This window comes from Podarcis muralis, chromosome 13 (genome assembly GCF_964188315.1).
Source record: "Podarcis muralis chromosome 13, rPodMur119.hap1.1, whole genome shotgun sequence".
Lineage (NCBI taxonomy): Eukaryota > Metazoa > Chordata > Lepidosauria > Squamata > Lacertidae > Podarcis > Podarcis muralis.
In genome coordinates, this window is record NC_135667.1 from 19,605,018 (window position 1) to 19,624,619 (window position 19,602).

A 19,602-nucleotide genomic window follows, 5' to 3' on the forward strand; every position below is an offset into this window, starting at 1 on the left:
CCCCCCGGTTTAGGTGTTGAAACAGCAACCTGGGCTACTTTTAAAACCAATATATTTATCCACATTATTTTAAGGGGAGCCTGTGGTGCTCCAGATCATAGAACTGTAGACTTGGAAGGGACCATGGGGATCATCTAGGCCAACCCCATGCGAGGAATCTTTTTGCCCAACGTGGGGCTCGAACCCACAACCTTGAGATGAAGAGTCTCGTACTCTTACCAATTGAGCTAGCCCATCACAGATAATGTTGAACTCCAGGGTTTCTGGCAGGGAGTCTAAAGATGTCAGGGATTTGAACTGGCAGCCTTCTCTGTGCAAACCAGATACTCTGCCACTAAGCTATGAAACACACACACAGAGAGACTTTAACCCCCCCCCCCCAAAAAAAACCCCACCAACTCTCTTCAAGTCTGGGCAAAATAATGGGGAGCTGTTTGCCCAGTGGGTTGCTGCTGGTTGTTTTGCCACTGGCTGATTCACTTCCTCCTGAGTTGCGGGCGTGGAAGGAGGAGGGGACAAAGCCGTCTGCCCAGCCAAAAGGGAACAGGTGCCACAGCAGGTAGAAAGGAAGATCAGGAAGAGAGTGGCCAAAGGCGCATGGTGTCGGGATGCTAACTCCCTTCTGGGGGAGCTGGGGATCCTTTTCAACCCTGGGGCCTGTTGGCTGATGGCATCTTGCATGCTACGCCCAAGAGGAGGTTGGCTGCCCTTGCTGCTGGTAAGTGGATTTAAAATAAAAATAAAAATAAAAACAAACCCAAACCCAAACCCACTCCCCCTACTCAGCTGTTTCTTTGGCATAAAGAGCTGTTCCCTCATCCCTAGGGTTGGTTGTGCCTCTCCGGTAAAGGAAGGATCCCTGGATATAGACCCACTGCATACCAGAAGTGGCTGCAGCAGTGTGGTGTAGTGGTTAGAGCGAAAGGCTAGTATCTGGGAGACCAGATTCAAATTCCCACTCAGCAGTGAAACTCACTGGGTGGCCCTGAGCCAGTCACTGCCTCTCAGCCTAACCTACCTCACAGGGTTGTTGTGGAGACTAAATGAGGAGGGGGATAACCATATACACCACCTCCTCCTTGGAGGAAAAGGTGGGATATTAATGCAACAAACAAACAAACACAGGAATCTGGCTTATACTGGGTCAGACCATTGTTCATCTAAGTAGTGTGCACACCAGATAACAGCACCTTTCTCAGGTTTCAGACAGGGTTCTCTGGTGGCCTTATCAGTGCAGATGCTGAACCTGGGACCCTTTGCATGCAAAGCAGGTGCTGTACAGCTGAGCTATGGCTCTACCCCAATCTAAAGCTGGCGTAGGCATCATCTTGCCCACACCCAGCAAGACACAGCACAAAAGGAAAATGCATTTGGGAGGGAGGAGGAAATACTCAGCCACTAGTTCTTAGTCTTGTTTTTGAATGTGGGGTCACCGAAGCAGCTAGTTTAAGAGCCAAACTAGATGTGACATTTGATTGTGTAAATGCTGTGAATGCAGTTACTTGGCTGGAGAACTGGATTGTAAAAATGGAGTGATGTGAATTTTGGAGGATGGCTGCGTTTCGGTTCATGTATTGTTCTGGAAAGCACAAATTCGGTAGTTTGTGCCTTTAAACGCAAACTGAATCTCATTTCTTCCCTATCCCTAGACTCTCAACATGTTAACTTCTGTTCTGTAGCTGAGAACAGAACTGGAATATTGGCAGGGCAGGGGCAGGAGGCAGTTGGGGATGGCACACAAAGAGGAGTGGGTATGTTAGAGGAAAACTAACATAATGGGAAAGTCATTATTTGCAATTCAAAAAAATAACAGACAAATAACAGAGTCCATTAGCACCGCAAAGTGATTGACTGATGCACATATACAAATATCCACATTTTTCCAAAACCATTTTCAAAAATGCATTTTTGTATGTCATTTTCACAAATATATACACAATAAAATATATGGGATTTTAAAATCTTGCAGCATTCCAAGTTCCAGTGTGTTTCAAAGGTATCTGTTCGTCAGAAGGAATTTCAAATACAGTAATATCCTTAGATTCAATCCTTGCATAGAAAAACTAAGAGAGAAGCATTTTCCACACAGCTGTTTGTGTAAAAATGGCAAGATGTTTTAAAGGGCATGTTTCATTATTATTATTATTTAACCCAGCCAAGGTTTTACTTTTTAATCTAAATCTGATGAATTATTGCATAGACCACTATACTATTACTGTAGATATATTTTAGATTGGTTGGGGAACCAGTTGTGTTAGTTAATCCAAGACAGAGGTTGTATTTCTGGCGAAATGTTTGACTTTACATTATCCTTCTATGGGCTAAGAGTATTTGCGTGAGTTTGTTGGTGAAACAGACGGGGGGAGACTGAGGGACATTGAAGATTTCTGATTGTATTGCACGTATGACTTTGTACTACCAACCTTCACAGTGTCATTTGGGATTTAATTGTTTTTATTGCAAACACCACCTATTCACCAAACCACCAGATGCTCAAATACACCTGTACAGCAGGTTACAGGTGTGCATCTGTGTACTGGCTGTGAGGTGTATGTTACGTGACAGGAATGGCGGAAGGGGACTCTAAAGGAGTTGTTACGTTGCTCAGCCCTGAGGAGCACATCGTATTGATTAACATTGATCAATGAGGGCTAGAAACCTGTGTTTTGTTTTCAGCAGACACAGTGCGCCTCCAAAAGCCACATTCAAGCTCTTTAGCCCTGCTGAGGTGTTACTTTTCTGCAGTTAGTGGAAACTGGAATGAAAATGGAAATTTTCCAGAAAGCATATCATGTACCGTGATATTATTCAGCAATGCTCTGTGACCAATACCTATCTATAACATTTTCTTAAAAAGAAAACAAGGGCCATTCAGCAAAAGTCCCTGGGCAGCTTCAGTTAGAGGTGAAAGGTTGCTGCAGGCTGAACAGTTGCTAGAGGCATGTATTTGGCATTCCTGCTAAAAAAAACCTAAAGGCTGAAGGCAGCAAAGAAGTGATATAATTGGCACCTTTGCATATTGGAAGGGCTGCCTGGCAGATGATGATGCGCCCAATTAATTTACTCTTGTGCCACACCAGGGATGATGGAGAACCTCTGATCGATGTGCCAGATCTGGCCTGCCAGGCCTCCCCCATGGCCCAGAAGGTCACCCCCCCCCAAGTCACCTGCCCCACACCATTTGTGATGTCAGGTGTGGGGCAATCAGAGATGCAGTTCATCCCTGCAGAAGGCAAGATTGAACTCCCGCTGTATCACCAAGCTGTGCCCTTTCCCCTTACGCAGGAATGCCCACAGTCTCAGCTCACAGGCTGGAGTTTAGAAAGCAGCCATTGCTGGGCTGCTGATCCTGACCCAGACCACAAGATTTGGGTTTTGTGAAAGGCACCCAGGTCACCACCAGCTGCTCATGCCCTCCAACTTGCACGCTTTGGGATATATTCCAGCACAGGAGGAAATGCTGAGCTGGCTTTTTGCTCTCTCCTTTAAGCAGAAACCAGCTAAAGCGCTGGTGGACGGTCTTTATTGCAGACTTAAAGCTGCAATCCTAAACACCATTACTTGGAAGTAAGTCCCATTGAACCAGTGGGGCATGCTCCTGAGTAAACATATTCCGGGTGCCAGACTTTGCAGGGTGTTATGTACTGAGTTGAATAGGATCCAAAATGCAGCAGTCTGATTGGTCCTAGAACAATAGGATCCAGAATGCAGCAGTCTGATTGGTCCGCAGGAGCCACCCAATCCAACTCCAGGTGGAAGTGAATCCGCAACCTGATTGGCCTATAGGAATTAGCCAATCATGTGGGGCCCTTGGTGTAAATAATGTATATAAAGCAGACATTCTGGGGGAACTGGCATTCCTCACTACTATGAGCTGAAAAAAGAGCATGAAATCATCACTCGACTCTGAGTATATTTCACAGGATCTATTTATTTATTAGATTTCTATCCCCCCTTTTCCTCCAAGGACCTCAAGGTGCTGTACGTCTCCCCCCCCCCATTTTCTCCTCACAACAACCCTGCGAGGTAGGTTAGGCTGAGAGACAGTGACTGGCTAAAGGTCTCCCAGCGAACTTTGGGTCTGGGTGGGGATTTGAATCTTGAGCTCCCAGGTCACAGTCCAACATTCTAACCACCATAACACACTGGTTTTGACATCTAATCCCATTCAAAGTACACAGCGAGCTACACATTACCTTTGCTTGGGAAAAGATAATGCAAGCTTTTGTGCTACACAGGATTCTTCCACGGGATGGATATTTAGGGTGGGGAAGAGTGAAAGGGAATGAAAACAGTCCAGTGTTTACTCAACTATAGCAATATAATCTTTACCCAGACTTCTCTGTCGCCATATGGCGACAGGGCCCCTGGACAAAGCAGTAAATGCAAATATTCCCTCTGGAAATGCAAAACAGTTTTTAAACAAACCCTAGTGTGTTTAGCGCAACCTGGGCTTCACAGATCACGTGGAAGGTGCAGTGTGTGTGTTATCAGTTAGGATCAGGGAGTGACAAATATTTTAGGTCCTCCACTGGCACGTTTGAATTTTTGACTGAGTGCAGAAGGTGCCACTCTATCTGGGTAAATTTCCTCCCCTGGATCAGTCCCCGCTCGCTCTCCGAGAGACAGAAAGCCTGCACATCAAGATTTCCCTTTTCCCAATGGCTCTGGGTAAAGGTTGGATCCCGCAGAATGGATCTGAGCCTTGAAAAGTTAAACAGACAGAGCTGAAAGAGGAAGAGGGGAAAGAGCACAACTCTTCCAACTTCCTCCTCCAGTTCTATGGGCTTTTCAAAAAAGAAGGAACCGAACATCGTCATGACCAAGGGGGCAGTGAGGCAGGGGCCTAGAATGCTTGTGGGTACCGGGGTAAGACCCCCCCCTCCCCAGGACACCATTGCACCCGTGGGTGGCATGTTGGCAATTCCAACTATAGGAAAACATTAGAGACGAGAAGTTATTTATGTATGCAGTAACAGCAGCTAGAATTTTGGTGGCCCAGAAGTGGAAACAGGAAGAAATTCCGACGAGGGAAGAATGGAGAATGAAATTGATGGAATACGCAGAGATGGATAAACTAACAGGGAGAATTCGGAACCGACGAGACCAGAGATTCACCGAGGACTGGAACAAATTTACAGAGTATATCAAAAATATATGTGAGGAGCAGTTAACGTTTGTTGGTTTTCAAGAAGCTCTGTGAAAATAATTGGTAGAAATATTGCTTAAAAGGATATGATAAGATTAAGATTGTTAAAGTGCAATATAAATTTAAGAAATGTGAGTAATAGTGATAACATGGGAAATTGTCAGACAAGCTGAGGGAAGTCTAAAAGATGTAGATGTTAGCAATCGATGTTAAATTTTGGCGGAATGTATATTGAAAATTTAATAAAAATTAATTATATATAAAAAAGGAAAACACTAGAATCTGAGGCTGTGTACACACCATGCATTTAAAGCACATGGCTTCCCCCAGAGAATGCTGGGAAATGTAGTTTACTTCTCACAGAACTACAACTCCCAGCACCCTTAACAAACAACTGTTCTCAGGGTTCCAGGTTGGGGTGGCGACGGATGTGCCTTAAATACACGTCGCCTTAGAAAGCTGGAGATAGTGTTGAAAACCCACGAGGTGGAGACAGGGAACCAGGGTAGCCGAAGCCGCAACATAGCTCAGTCAGTAAAGCATGAGGCTCTGAATCTCAGAGTTGTGGGTTTGAGCCCCACGTTGGGCAAAAGATTCTTGCATCGTGGGGGGGGGGGGTTGGACTAGATGACCCTCATGGTCCCTTCCATCTCTGATGATTCTATGAAAGTCCAGCCTGATGGGGGTTTTGATGACGTTGCTCTGAAATGCACGAGGAACGACTCGTACAGGCATCCTACCGATAACATGAGCCAGGTTAAACGGTGTTCGTGGGAATCACAGTGCCAACATCTGTGAGCAAGGCCTTCTGGGAATTTAAAAAAGCCTTACCTCTTTCACATTACGCCTTTCCCCCTCCCAGGTGCTGCTGCTGCTGCTCCTTCAGCCTGGACAACACAGTGAGTTGCTTCTATGATGATAGCCAACATTTTTATGTCGGTTTTGTGTGTGGCTTTAGCTTTGCAAGGAAATTCAGCAGGTGCAATTTTCACCAAGGTGGAGATGCAGCAATGGGGAGGGGTGCACCTGTTGAAATGCTGCCTGCCTGAAAGCTGATGTAAAGGTACTGAAGCTTAGGTGATTACAGGAAAGCATTTTAGGCAGTGCTAAAATCCTCTTCACTGCAAGGCAGGGCGATACGGAAGAGTAGCTACCTCTGAACTCATCAGAGGTCAGTGTTCAACCAGCCCTAATTACCGTATTTTTTGCTCTATAAGACTCACTTTTTCCCTCCTAAAAAGTAAGGGGAAATGTGTGCGCGTCTTATGGAGCGAATGCAGGCTGCACAGCTATCCCAGAAGCCAGAACAGCAAGAGGAATTGCTGCTTTCACTGCGCAGCGATCCCTCTTGCTGTTCTGGCTTCTGAGATTCAGATTTTTTTTTCTTATTTTCCTCCTCCAAAAACTAGGTGCGTCTTGTGGTCTGGTGCGTCCTATAGAGCGAAAAATATGGTATATTTTTTTCGGACTACAACTCCCATCATCCCTGACTAAACAGGCCAAGGATGATGGGAGTTGTAGTCCAACAACACCTGTGGACTCAAGGTCAAAGATGAACCCTGAAGAGCAAACAGTGCCTTACGTAGAAGTTTATGTAAAGGTAGCTCAACAACCATTTCCCAGGTTGAGAACCCCGATTTGAGAGGGGGGCAATTTGAGAGGGCACTTAACCCTTTCACCACCAGTTGTCCCCCAGCTCCAATATGCCCCTAACCCATGGTTTCCCACCATAGGGTTTCCAGACTGTTTGGAGGAATAAGAACCCAGTGTGAGAAGGGACAAGTGGGGAAACAAAAGAAGTAAGGGCAAGTTAGTCCCAGCATCCTAGTGACTAAACTACACAATGGCCATTAGCAAAGATGGCTTTTGGAAAGGATCAGATAAATTCACAGAGGAATATAGGAATTTTGCCTTATATTGAATCAAACCACCGGTCCATCTTGGTTAGAATTGTCTTCAGTGACCAGCAGTGACTCTCTTAAGATTTCAGACTTTCACAGGCTTACTTGGAGATGCCTGGAACTGAACCTTCCTGCTGAACTGCAGCCTCATTTGCAAGCAGAGGATCAGTATATCAAAGCCCACCAGCCAGGATAGACAGAATAGAGCCTGCACGTTTAAAGGCAGTGTGCTGTTGACTAATACCAGTTTCGGGGAACAAACATAAAGAAGGCTGCTGTTGCCTTCGTGCCTGGACGGTGTGGGTTTCCTTGAGGTTTCCAGCTGGCCCCAGCTATAAATAGGATTCTGGGAGACTAATCCAATCCAGCAGGGCTCTTCTTGCTTTATTAAAAGTTTTTTGATTTTGAAGGAACGGCCTCCTTCCTTGGGTTGAGAGAGAGTCATTTTGGCACCGCTTGCTACCAATTTGTTTCTATGCCTGCTTGGTGTTGTCTCTTGCACTTTCTGGAGAATCTGTGTCCTTGTGTGCATGAGGGTCTTTTAGTTTCAGATGCAATTCTGCATATTTAATTCACAAACTGAATAATCCATAATGGAGATTCAACTTTCTGCATACTTGCCTCTTCCCCCTCTGCCTCGCCTCTCCAAAACAGGCAAAAATAAAGAATCCACAACTACTACAAAGCCGTCCACAACAAGTGCAGGTAAGTAGAATAACAACCTTTCTCTGGGCTTCTGATGTTGCCTCTTCCTGGCGTGGATTAATCTGAGATTAACTCAATATCTTCTGAAGCAGGAAGACGAGGAGCTGGTTAATGCCGAATCAGATTATTGATCCATCTAGCTCTAGCTCATGGGTAGGCAAACTAAGACCCAGGGGCTGGATCCGGCCCAATTGCCTTCTAAATCCGGCTCGCAGACGGTCTAGGAATCAGCATGTTTTTACATGAGTAGAACATGTCCTTTGATTTAAAATGCATCCCTGGGCTATTTGTGGAGCCTGCCTGGTGTTTTACATGAGTAGAATGTGTGCTTTTATTTAAAATGCATCTCTGGATTATTTGTGGGGCATAGGGATTCGTTCATATTTTTTTTCAAAATATAGTCCGGCCTCCCACAAGGTCTGAGGGACAGTGGATCCGCCCATAGCTGTCAACTTTTCCCTTTTCTTGCCAGGGATCCTATTCAGAATAAGGGAATTTCCCTTTAAAAAAGGGAAACGTTGACAGCTATGGACCAACCCCCCTGCTGAAAATGTTTGCTGACCCCTGAAATTTCTAGCTCATTAGTATTGAAACTGGTTGGCAGCCGCTCTGTTCTGGGGTTTCACGCAATGTACTTCCTCTGTACAGAACAGGAGAGAAACCTGTGGCCCTCCAGATATTGCGAAACTATTGCTCGCATCATCCCTGGCCATTGGCTATGCTTGCTGGGGCTGATGGGAGCTGTAGTTCACCAACATCTGGAGGACCAAAGGTTCCCAGCACTTTGTTTACAGGGACTGGCAGCTCTCCAGGGCTTTAGACAGACTCAGGGATTGAACCTGAGTCCTTCTGCACGCCTAGCAGGTGCTCTACCAATGAGCTATGACATTTCCCCTAAATACTGGCCTGAATTGAGGAGTGGATCTGCCACAAACATTAGAAGCTCAGTGTCGGAGCTGGTTCTGCTGCAGGTCAGAATAGAGACTCAAAGATGAGCAGTAAAGTTGATTCTTTATTCGTGGAATCAGAATACAAACAGAAACCTATGGGCAAGACTGTCCCCAGTAAAGCAGATGCCAGAACTGACGACATAGGTCTCTCACTTTCCCCTAAGTCTCCTCCCTAGCCAGCTGTTTCCCCAGCAGTCTTAAGCTCCATCGGGGAGGGCCTCCTTGTGCTCTTTGCTCTGCAACCTGCAAAGCCCTCCATGCCCTTGGAGACAAGAGAGAAGTGTGGGAATGTTCAGGGAGCCAGGAGAGGATATATTGTTTATTAATATCCTTCCTCACTTGCGCTAGCAAGTTCTATAACTTAGCAGAGTTTTACATTCCCCTTTTAAATGCACAGCGGATAGCTGGTTGCAGGCTTGTTTAAGCCTCTCAATATCAGATTCCTGGTAATTTCCCTTATATCCCTCTTCAAAGAATAAACATGCCACAATCTTGTGTAAAGTATATAAAAGAAGTTTACTCACATCATCAGTTCACAGTTGGATCCCTGAAGGCAGACTTAGTTACAAAGTATATACATGTGGATCTATCCCATATGGAGACAGTCCCAGTGTCCTCTGTTGGCTGATAGCCAACAGAGCAATTCTAGCTAAAAGCTGCTCCAACGACGGAGGAAGTCAAAGAGAGAGGGCACACTGCGTGACTTGTCCTTTTGTTACCTGGACAAGTAAGGTAATACCCACCTCTAGTCCAGTGTTTCCCAACCGGTGTTCCGCGGCACACTAGTGTGCCGTGGAACGTTGCCTTGTGTTCCGTGGGAGGGAGGCGGGCGAGTCGGGCGGCAAGAGGCGGGGCGGCGGCGGCGAGCACATGCGGGGCGGCGAGCGAGCTCCCTCCCACATCCCATCGCCGCTCGCTTCGGCCGGCCTACTGGAGGAAGGCGCGAAAACCTCGCGCATGCGCAGGCCTTCCGCCTGCGACAGCCCCGTAGGCCGGCCGAAGCGAGCGGCGATGGGATGTGGGAGGGAGCTCGCTCGCCGCCCCGCGTGTGCTCGCCGCCCGACTCGCCCGCCTCCCTCCCACGGCACACCAGCCTACCTCCGTGGGAGGGAGGCGGGCGAGTCGGGCGGCGAGAGGCGGGGCGGCGGCGAGGAGAGGCCGCCCAGCGCGGGGCTCTCGCCGTCTGCCTGCCTGGCTGCCTGCGAGCTCGGCGGGCAGCGCTTCCGCCCGCAGCGCCCGCCTCGCGGCTCTCATTCCCTGCCCCTGCCAAAGCTCACCCAGCCAAGCCGCGCTCTCCTTCCTGCCTCGCTTTGCTGCCTCCTCTGGTAGACACCACACTGGGGAAAGGCTTCTCTAACCCCTGCCTTCATTTCGTTGCCACCACAGATCCCTGCAAATACCATGGGGAAGTCGGTGGAAACTTTGTCATTGTGTACTGTCCCTTGGATAATGCAAATGTCACAGAAGTTTTCAGAAGACCAGAGGTGATGGACCAGGATCCAGGCTGCGTCAACAGCACCAGCCTTCCCACTCGGTGCCAACAGCATGTGATCTTGGATAAAAACTGTTCCTCACTCGCTGACTGCCTTGAGTGCGGAGGTAAGGGCAGAAATACACACTCCACAGTCTGCGTCAAGACGGAACCCGGGTTCTGCATGCCGAAGGCCCTTTGCAAAGCAAATGAGACTGATGAAAGGACCCTCCTTTAAAAAATTTTTAAAAATACATTTAAACATATCAGTGTAGTATAGTATCAAAATATTTTCTTTCACTTGAAGAATATGTAGCTGCATTGTTTTATACTTTCTGGGTGTCCTATGTTCATAAAAAGGTAAAGGGACCCCTGACCATTAGGTCCAGTTGTGGCCGACTCTGGGGTTGTGGCACTCATCTCGCTTTATTGACCAAGGGAGCTGGCGTACAGCTTCTGGCGAACCAGAGCAGCGCACGGAAACGCCATTTACCTTCCCGCCGGAGCGGTACCTATTTATCAACTTGCACTTTGACGTGCTTTCGAACTGCTAGGTTGGCAGGAGCAGGGACCGAGCAACGGGAGCTCACCCTGTCTCGGGGATTTGAACCGCTGACCTTCTGATCGGCAAGTCCTAGGCTCTGTGGTTTAACCCACAGCGCCACCCGCGTCACTGTCCTATGTTCATATTACGAAGTAAAATCATAGAATCATAGGATCATCATTCTAGTCCAACCCCCCTGCAATGCAGGAATGTTTTTGCCCAACTTAGACTTGATTAAGAGTCTAATGCTCTACCACCTGAGCTATTCCATCTTAAGTCATAAATCAAGCACTGCTGCAAGTTGTTTCCTTTTGTTTTCCAGTGTATTTTTTGTCAACAAAAAAATCTGTATGGCATGAGCAAATATATATTCTCAAAGTGTGGGCTGGGGGTGGGGGGTGGGAAGAGTTTGAGAGCCACTTGACTTAGAATCCCCTGGCCCCGCCATTTCTTCTTTCTCCACATCCATCACTTTCCAAACTGCAGACACCCCATTTCTTCTTTTTTCTTTTAAGTGGATTTGTTGTGCTAGGGCAACGGAGTGCTTCGATCTACTTTCTTTCTGCAAACCAAAAGTTTGAGGCTGCGTTTGTGTCCCTCCTGCAAAATAGCAGCAGTCCAAAGGCCCCCTAGAGCGGGCCCCAGTGTTAGGTGCAATGAATTTGGGCCTGGTCTCCCTATAAGGAGTGGTCTGTGGGGCTGAAGTGCTCATTGATTGCTCATTCTCTGCTTCTGCTTCTGAACAGAGCCATGCCCTGTGCAAAAACTCACCCAAAGGGACCAGACCAACCATTCTGTAACTCTTCACTGGCAAATCTCCAACGACTGCTGCTACAAGGCGCACAGAGGCAGCGCTACGACAGTCCCTAAAGCCAGCATCAGTAACTGCACAGCCAACATCCCAAAACTGTCGCCTGGGCAGAACTACAACATGACAGTGTTCAGAAAACTGGATGGACGGTGCAGCAAGGAATCATCCATCACTGCCTTCACCTGTGAGTCTTGCCATTACCTTCTACTTGTGGGAAATTGCAGTCAGACACAGCAAGCAAGCTTAGGGCTAGTTAATGCATGAAGGGGTTAAAACCACAGAATTGTACTCCTAGACTCAGCCAGGTCACGCCCCCTCAGCTCTTAGAAGAAAGTTAAGTTTCCTCCTTTCTTCTGTCTTTTTCATCATGTGAGATACGAGGCACCTGAGCTTGCTCGCTACAAGCTCAGACCACATGCTTAGAGCCATTTCGCTATATTTTGTATCCCAAGATTTCTGCCTGTGTTTACTTTTGATGCTGCATGGATAAATGCATGAACATTTGGAACTTTGTAAGTAAAGCATTTATAAACTTACTAAGGTATGAGGTCGGTTCAGTGTTAAGAGGGGTAGAAATGGGAAGCTCTGGAAGCAGACTAAACAGGATATTCAAAGGTTTAACAGCCTAAATCCCCATGCTACACTGCTGCTTGCTTTTGTGACTTTCTAAAACACTGCTGGGGGCTCTCTCTTGCTGGAGAGTGTGTTTAGCTCTGCACTTTGGATCTAGGGATCTAGCCAATTCTTTTATTAATTACCCCACACAGGTGATCTATATCTATTTCCCCCCCACTCTGTGAGCAGCAGCTGAAACCAGGTCTTTGGACAGCAGGGTGGGCATGCTGGCTGGGGCTGATGGGTGCTGGAGTCTTGATGGGCTATGGGTTTCCCCTCCCTTCTCTGCAAGGCACTGTATGTTAGCCGAGGTGTGTGCGGCGATGTCTGGAGCATTGAGGAATAGAGAACAAGTTGTTATCTTGTGTTCTGATAGTGTAGCCTGCTTAAATTTTCTCCTAACTAGCTTGGTTGTGTGCATGCTCATATTGATCCATAAATGACTGAGTGTGTGTGTGTGTGTGTGTGTGTGTGTGTGTGTGTGTGTGGTTAGCTATGCAGCATATTTCATCTTATTTAAGCTATGCCCTGCCACATCAGGATCCACAGGGCAACTTAGCAGCAGTATAAAAGCAAGCTTTTAAATGTAATTAAACGGCAGTCAGTATTTCAGCACAGCAGCAGTAAACCAGCAGAGTTGGTTAATTGAAGGTAAGTACAGTGGTACCTCAGGATAAAAACGTAATTCGTTCCGGAGGTCTGCACTTAACCTGAAACTGTTCTTAACCTGAAGCACTACTTTAGCTAATGGGGCCTCCTGCTGCTACCACACCGCCGGAGCACAATTTCTGTTCTCATCCTGAAGCAAAGTTCTTAACCCGAGGTAATATTTCTGGGTTAGCAGTCTGCAACCTGAAGTGTCTGTAATCCGAGGTACTACTGTAGTTGAGCTCTCATCCCAAGCTTTACTTGCTACCTGAACTCCAGCAGCGGAAAGAACTGTGAGCCTCCTTCAGAACAAAGTCCAGAAACTAGGTAGGCACTGTTGCCAGGGTGCCCCTGTTGTATATAGCCAGTGTCGCATAACACAACAAATAGCAGAGGCTCTGCTCAGGTAGCCATGGAATGATGCTACTGCCATTTCAGTAGCCAAGGGCAGATGATTCACAGGTGTGGAGGCAAGGAGTTGGGAAACTGGAAGGTAGGGTGTGTGTGTGTGTGTGTGTGTGTGTGTGTGTGTGTGTGGTATCCTGGACAGGAGCTCTCCACACTGTGTCATTTTCTTACAGGACCAGCTTATGCCTGTAGGTCTGCTCGTATCAAAGAGCCTAGAGGGTCCTTCTGTTTCTCCAATCCAGGCCCTTCACCTGTCCCGTACATCAATATACAGAATCGCACGGTGGATGCGCTGCAGATTGAGTGGGCGGCGCCCCAGGACCCTCATGCCAGCCTCTATAGATACAAGGTCTGCTTGCTGGGGTGCTGCAACACCTCCGGAAAATTGCTTTGGGTGCGCGGCCTGACACCAGGCAAAACGTACAACGTTGAGGTCTTTGCCGTTTCTGCCAACAACGTCTCCAGCATCGGGAGCACCAAACAGGCCACCACAGGTAGGCTGAGGCCAGGGGAGAAAGGGAAGCAGCAGCCAGGACCCTGAGAACTTTCCCCTGCTCCTAGTAGATTGAGTCACATAGAAAACGCTCCCAAGCTCCCATATCAGCACCACAGACCTCAGCGAGCATGCGGTGGCTTGCGGAACAGGGAGGGGAAACCTGTAGCTCCTCAAGACTCCAACTCCCATCAGCACGAGCACATCGTCCCATACCCTCCAACATTTCTCCAATGAAAATAGGGACATCCTATTCTATTATTATTATTATTATTATTATTATTATTATTATTATTATTACCGCACCCATCTGACTGGGTTGCCTCAGCCACTCTGGGTGGCTTCCAACTTATATAAAAGCATAATTAAACATTTTTATTTTTAAAAAAACTTCCCTATAGAAGGGTGCCTTCAGGTGTCTTCTAAAGGTTGTATCATTACTTATCTCCTTGGCTTGGGGGGGGTCGCATAACTCCATTGCCCTCCAACACCTCTCCAACAGGGACGTCCTAAGGAAATGTGGGACATTCTGGGATCAAATCAGAAACTGTCCCACTTAATCCTGGGAAATGGGGATACTTGGAGGGTCTGTCATCAGGACCAGCTCCAGGCCTGAGGGGGATCTGTGGGCCCCCCAACTCTCTAATTTCCCACAGCAACGCTATGTCAGAGTCACAGTGGGGAATTAAAATGGCCGCCGTTCAAATTTCCCACCGCAGCAATAGGATGTTGCGAGAACTCTAGACGGCAGCTCCTAGACTCAGTCATTCAGTGGTCAAAGCACCAGTCAAAGGGGCAGGGATCAGGATTCGGCCCAGCCGGGGTGCCAGAGCCCTGGCAGCTACCTGAGGGTGCCCCCATTTTGAGACGAGGTGTGAGTATCGTAGGCTTTGGCTTGGAGGGATGTGCTGCTCGGATTAAGGACGCTGGACTCCCAACATCCGCAAGGCCAGCAGGGGTTGCAGTGGTGTGTTAAGTGAGCCTGCTCTTTCCCTCAGCTCCAAATGCTCCCGAGAATATAAGCATATCGCAGTGCGAGACCAACAGCATCCCTGTTTCCTGGGATCGGCCCAAAGACCCCTATGCCACACACTATTCGTACAGGGTGAGCTGGGACGGCGGAAAAGGCGCAAACCTGTCGGGGAACAAATCGGTTGGAGTCAATTGCCTCAGCTACAACATCACACAACTCCAGCCAGGGATCCTGTACTCAGTGAAGCTGGCCTCCAAGATCGGCAGGGTTAAGAGCAAAGAAGCCAGCAAATGGGCTCTGACATGTGAGTACAACTGTCATGGTCCGGCGGGGGGGGGGGGGGGAGGAATGGCAATGTGGCTTGGACTTTGGGCAGTGTGGTGTAGTGGTTGGAGGCTTGGACTAGGGGTGGGGAGAACCAGGTTCAGATCTCCACTCAGCCATGAAACTCACTGGGAGACGTTGAGCTAGGCATGGCCACTCCACCTAGCTTTACCTTTCAGGCAAGAGTGGATCGGCTCAGTTGCTTAGAGCCTGGTGGTGATAAGGCCAAGGTTGCAGGTTCGATCCCTGTATGGGACAGCTGCATATTCCTGCATTGCAGGGGGTTGGACTAGATGACCCTCAGGCTCCCTTCCAATGCTACAATTCTGTGATCTCCTATGAAACTAGCAAAGCTTAAGCTTCAGGACCCGTACTCCTAGAGGCGCCCCAGAAGCGACTGTAGTTCACAGTGCTTAAAACTTTTTGGGGTCTAGAACACCCAGTTTGAGTTGCATGACTCAATTTGATTATTTTTGTTGTTGAATATATTTCAACAATCCCAAAGATCAAGAGTCGGTAGCACAGATGTTGTGGTGTGGCAGTCTGCTGTGGAAGAACCCCATTGAAGAGAATAACAGTGGTTACCTAGACGTTGTTGCGAAGGGGCCCCCATGGCAGTTCAGTCTGCCATGGCTTACAAGGTTGTTGTCAGTGCTTTTTTTCTTAAAAAATTTAAGAAATTCTACACTTAGTGTAGAAGCAGCTGGAGAAAAGAAGTCCCAGGTCCACAGAGAGGAGAGTGGCATTTTATGAGCACACATTAAGGGAGAAGCTGCGTCTAGTCTTCGAAAGACACCTCTGTAAATGGGGGGCGTGGGGTGGCTGCTGTTGGGCAATGTCTTTATAAGGTCCAACCCAAATGTCAGAAAACAGTGTAAGCTTCTGAGTTCAACAGAACTCTTCATCAGGCTGGAGGATGCAGGGGCGGCATTGCCTAACTGTGGGTGGGGGGCAGTTCTCCCCTCTTGTAGACTAACACGACAACCTCTGCTTTCTTTGTGACTTGGCTCTCTTGACAAATCTTGCCTCCTCCTTTCAGGCCCCTTGCCCCCTACAGATTTCAGGGTCCGCAATAGCAGCCAGACAGAAATTGAATTATCCTGGAGGAAGCCGAGCTCAGCTTTCAGCAGCTTCCTGCTCCGGTGGAAGAACCTGAACGAGTCCAACGACAAAGAAATGCGCCTTGGCACTTCCACGGAGATGACTTTGAGAGGTCTCACTCCAAGCTCCAACTACACCTTCACTTTGCTGAGCGTAGCAGAAGGAGAAAACAAGACCGCGTACAGCGTTGGCGTTCTGCAAGAAGGGGCTACAAGTACTTACAGTTTTCTTCGGGGGGGGGGGGAGAGAATGAGGTGGTCCCATCCTCTCTCAAAAGGGGGGCTTGGCATGCAAGGAAGCATCGACTTTCATGGCAGGAGTTCCACAGGCAGCGAGGCTCAACGGGGAGCTACACACACAAACACACACACAAACACATACACACACACAAGCACAGAAACACACACACACTGTGAAGTGATTCAGTGGCCTATGCTACAAATTAGTAGAGGGAAGGTCTAACCCAGCCACACATAGATGTTGAGCCTCACCTCCCCCCCCCCACCCCCGGTCGCTTGTTGCTGAATCAGGCTATTGGCCCATCTTACCCAATAATGGTGGCTGGTGCTCACTAGTGGGCAGAAGGCAGGGAGCCCAACACCAGGGGGCGCCAGAGAGGAGGTGGAGGGTTTGCCAAGGGGGACCAAACTAGGATTCATTGCCTCTACCTCTCTCTGGCTCTCTGGCTTCTGCCTCTGCTTCTGCACCTGCCACTATTCCTCTGCATCCAGCCAGTCCGTGACATACAGTTCCTAGAGCAGTTTAGCAATCACTACCTCCATCCAGTTGTGTGAATGTCACCTGATGTCAGGCTTTGGGGAATAGGATCCCCAAGATCAAAAGAAAGAGCGCCTTACCAATTAGTTTCTTTAATAATCACAGCGAGAGACAAAGGAATGCATATCTCTCTAAAAATATGGCCACGCTCCCAGTAAGGAGTCACTCCTTCCATCCCCGTTAATTGACATCACTCCTACGTCGGGTAATCTGAGCTTCTTGCCGCTGAGCTCTCTGTTCTATCACTCTCAAATCCCATCTAGTCTTAGGCGAAGGGGGGGGGGCAGGAATGCTTTCCAAGGACACTGAATCGGCCAGCTCTCTCTCTCTCTCCTGGTGTTTCCTCTTCTAGTTGTGCCTCACCCAGCGTTTCCCAGCTTTCTCCCTCTGGACCATGCCCCTCTGCCAACCACTGTTCTAAATCTATGCTGTCCTCCTGCCCATGGGAAGGTTCAGGAGAAGGGCATCCAGTCCCTGACACCTGAAGTAGAGGAAGCTAACAGGCACTGCCATCCCCTAGACTGGTTGTAAGCAGGTGATGCATTCCTTGGCGTCTGGATCTGCTGCCTCTGCAGATCCTGCTGTCCAGGGTCAGCATAACAACATCAACAACAATTATCACCCTATATTTAAATGGGTACCTACTGAGAAGATCCATAAAAAAGCAACTGTACCAAAAAGAATTACTGTGAAAACAAGAGATATTCCTTATTTTCACCAGCCCAGGGCACCATATTATCAAAGTCTGCCCCTGCCAAGGTGGTTGCCTCATTTTGTCTCATGGGTGGCCTGCCCTGTCTTTGGCAGATGTGCCCGGGGAAACCTAGCCAGATGGGCAGTTTATAAAGAATAAAATTGGGAACTTCATCCATTTCACTGAGAGGTCGTATTGAAAAAAGGATGGGATTCACATGTTTGTGGGCATGCAATATATATATATACCCACAGTACTCTCTGCTTCCCACCTGCACAGAGCCAGACCACGTGAATAATTTGAAGTGTGATTCCTCCATGTGGGGCGACCGTCTGGTATTGTCCTGGACGTGCCCAGCCAGCGAAGTCAGTAAATTGCAGGTCTGTCTGTCAGACCAGCTTGTCCAGGAATGGACCATCTGCAAAGAGGAGACGGAGATTGACAACCTGCAACCTGCCTGGAGCTACTTGGTCCAAGTGCAGACGTTCTGGTATGAGCAGGAGGCAGCGTCCGCCCAGAAAATGTGCACCACCAGCAACGCAGGTGAGACACATTTGAGCAAGCCTTTCAGTGGCCGGGCTGGGGGCGAAGCGTGCTGTTTAAAGACGCTTCTCTTTCTGAAGGACGGCACCCTTGGCGAACAAGTAACCAAACAATTAAACCTCTGTGTTGCAAACAATTAACAGTAATATCCAAGGCAACACGATGACCAAGTACAACAATGCAATATCAATATACACACTTTATAAAATCTGTACAGAACATTGAACAATATGAAATATATGAAACTCTCTGCAAAACCAAATAAGCAGAAATCTTATAAATCTCTGAAAGTCACAAAATGTGCATTCTCTTGAAAACATAGAACCATTGCATTGTTGTACTTGGTCATCGTGTTGCCTTGGATATTACTGACCCTTGGCGAACAGGCACAGAGCACCCTGGGGTGAGGGGTGTGGGCTGTTCTGTGCAAAATGCATGAAAAGACTTGGGAGGGCTCAAAGCCATCTTAACACCAGGGACCAGCGACTTGTCTAGTCTGGCATTGTCAGGGTTCCGAATGCTGTGGACTCCAGTTCCCATCAGCCCCAGCAGTCACTACCAGCCACAGAAGCGATGATGCTCTGTCTCTGTGGCCAGAGGCAGCAATGCTCCTGAAAGCCCCACAGGAGGGGAGGCTGTTCTTGTGCTCAGATTCTGCCTGCAGGTTCCCACAGCCAACTGGCTTGCCCCTGTGAGAATGGGGCACTGGACCAGATGGGCCAACAACATCAGTCCTACCAGCAGAGCCTTTTCCGGGTCTCAGCCAGAGGTCTGTCCCATTGCCTGCGACTTGATCCTTTTAAAATAATACAGTGGTACCTTGGGTTAAGAACTTAATTTGTTCTGGAGGTCTGTTCTTAACCTGAAACTGTTCTTAACCTGAAGCACCACTTTAGCAAATGGGGCCTCCCGCTGCCGCCACACAATTTCTGTTCTCATCCTGATGCAAAGTTCTTAATCCGAGGTACTATTTCTGGGTTAGCAGAGTCTGTAACCTGAAGCGTCTGTAACCTGAAGTGTCTGTAACCCGAGGTACCACTGTATTGGAGTTACCAGGGATTGAACCTGCGGAGTTCTGCATGCCAAGCAGGCACTCAGCACACCACTAAGCTGTGCTCCTTTCCTTTCCTGTGCACCTTCCTTCATTTATACTCTGCTTAAGGTAAAGGTAAAGGGACCCCTGACCATTAGGTCCAGTCGTGACCGACTCTGGGGTTGCAGCGCTCATCTCGCTTTATTGGCCGAGGGAGCCGGCGTACAGCTTCCGGGTCATGTGGACAGCATGACTAAGCCGCTTCTGGCGAACCAGAGCAGCACATGGAAACGCCATTTACCTTCCCACTGGAGTGGTACCTATTTATCTACTTGCACTTTGACGTGCTTTCGAACTGCTAGGTGGGCAGGAGCAGGGACCGAGCAACGGGAGCTTACCCCGTCGCGGGGATTCGAACCGCTGACCTTCTGATCGGCAAGTCCTAGGCTCTGTGGTTTAACC

The 19,602-nt window shown here is 48.3% G+C and overlaps 1 protein-coding gene across 2 annotated transcripts in view; it reads left to right on the forward strand.

Moving 5' to 3' along the window:
* PTPRH (protein tyrosine phosphatase receptor type H) overlaps positions 1-19,602 on the forward strand; it is a 32,108-nt gene continuing 12,506 nt past the window's right edge. For both annotated transcript variants that reach the window (XM_077917101.1, XM_077917102.1), the window contains exons 1-9: positions 1-718; positions 6,012-6,048; positions 7,705-7,755; positions 10,092-10,304; positions 11,467-11,715; positions 13,445-13,696; positions 14,694-14,972; positions 16,032-16,307; positions 17,844-18,107. In XM_077917101.1, the coding sequence (XP_077773227.1) occupies positions 668-718; positions 6,012-6,048; positions 7,705-7,755; positions 10,092-10,304; positions 11,467-11,715; positions 13,445-13,696; positions 14,694-14,972; positions 16,032-16,307; positions 17,844-18,107 (1,672 nt within the window). In that variant the 5' untranslated portion in view covers positions 1-667. The remainder of the gene's footprint in view (positions 719-6,011; positions 6,049-7,704; positions 7,756-10,091; positions 10,305-11,466; positions 11,716-13,444; positions 13,697-14,693; positions 14,973-16,031; positions 16,308-17,843; positions 18,108-19,602) is intronic.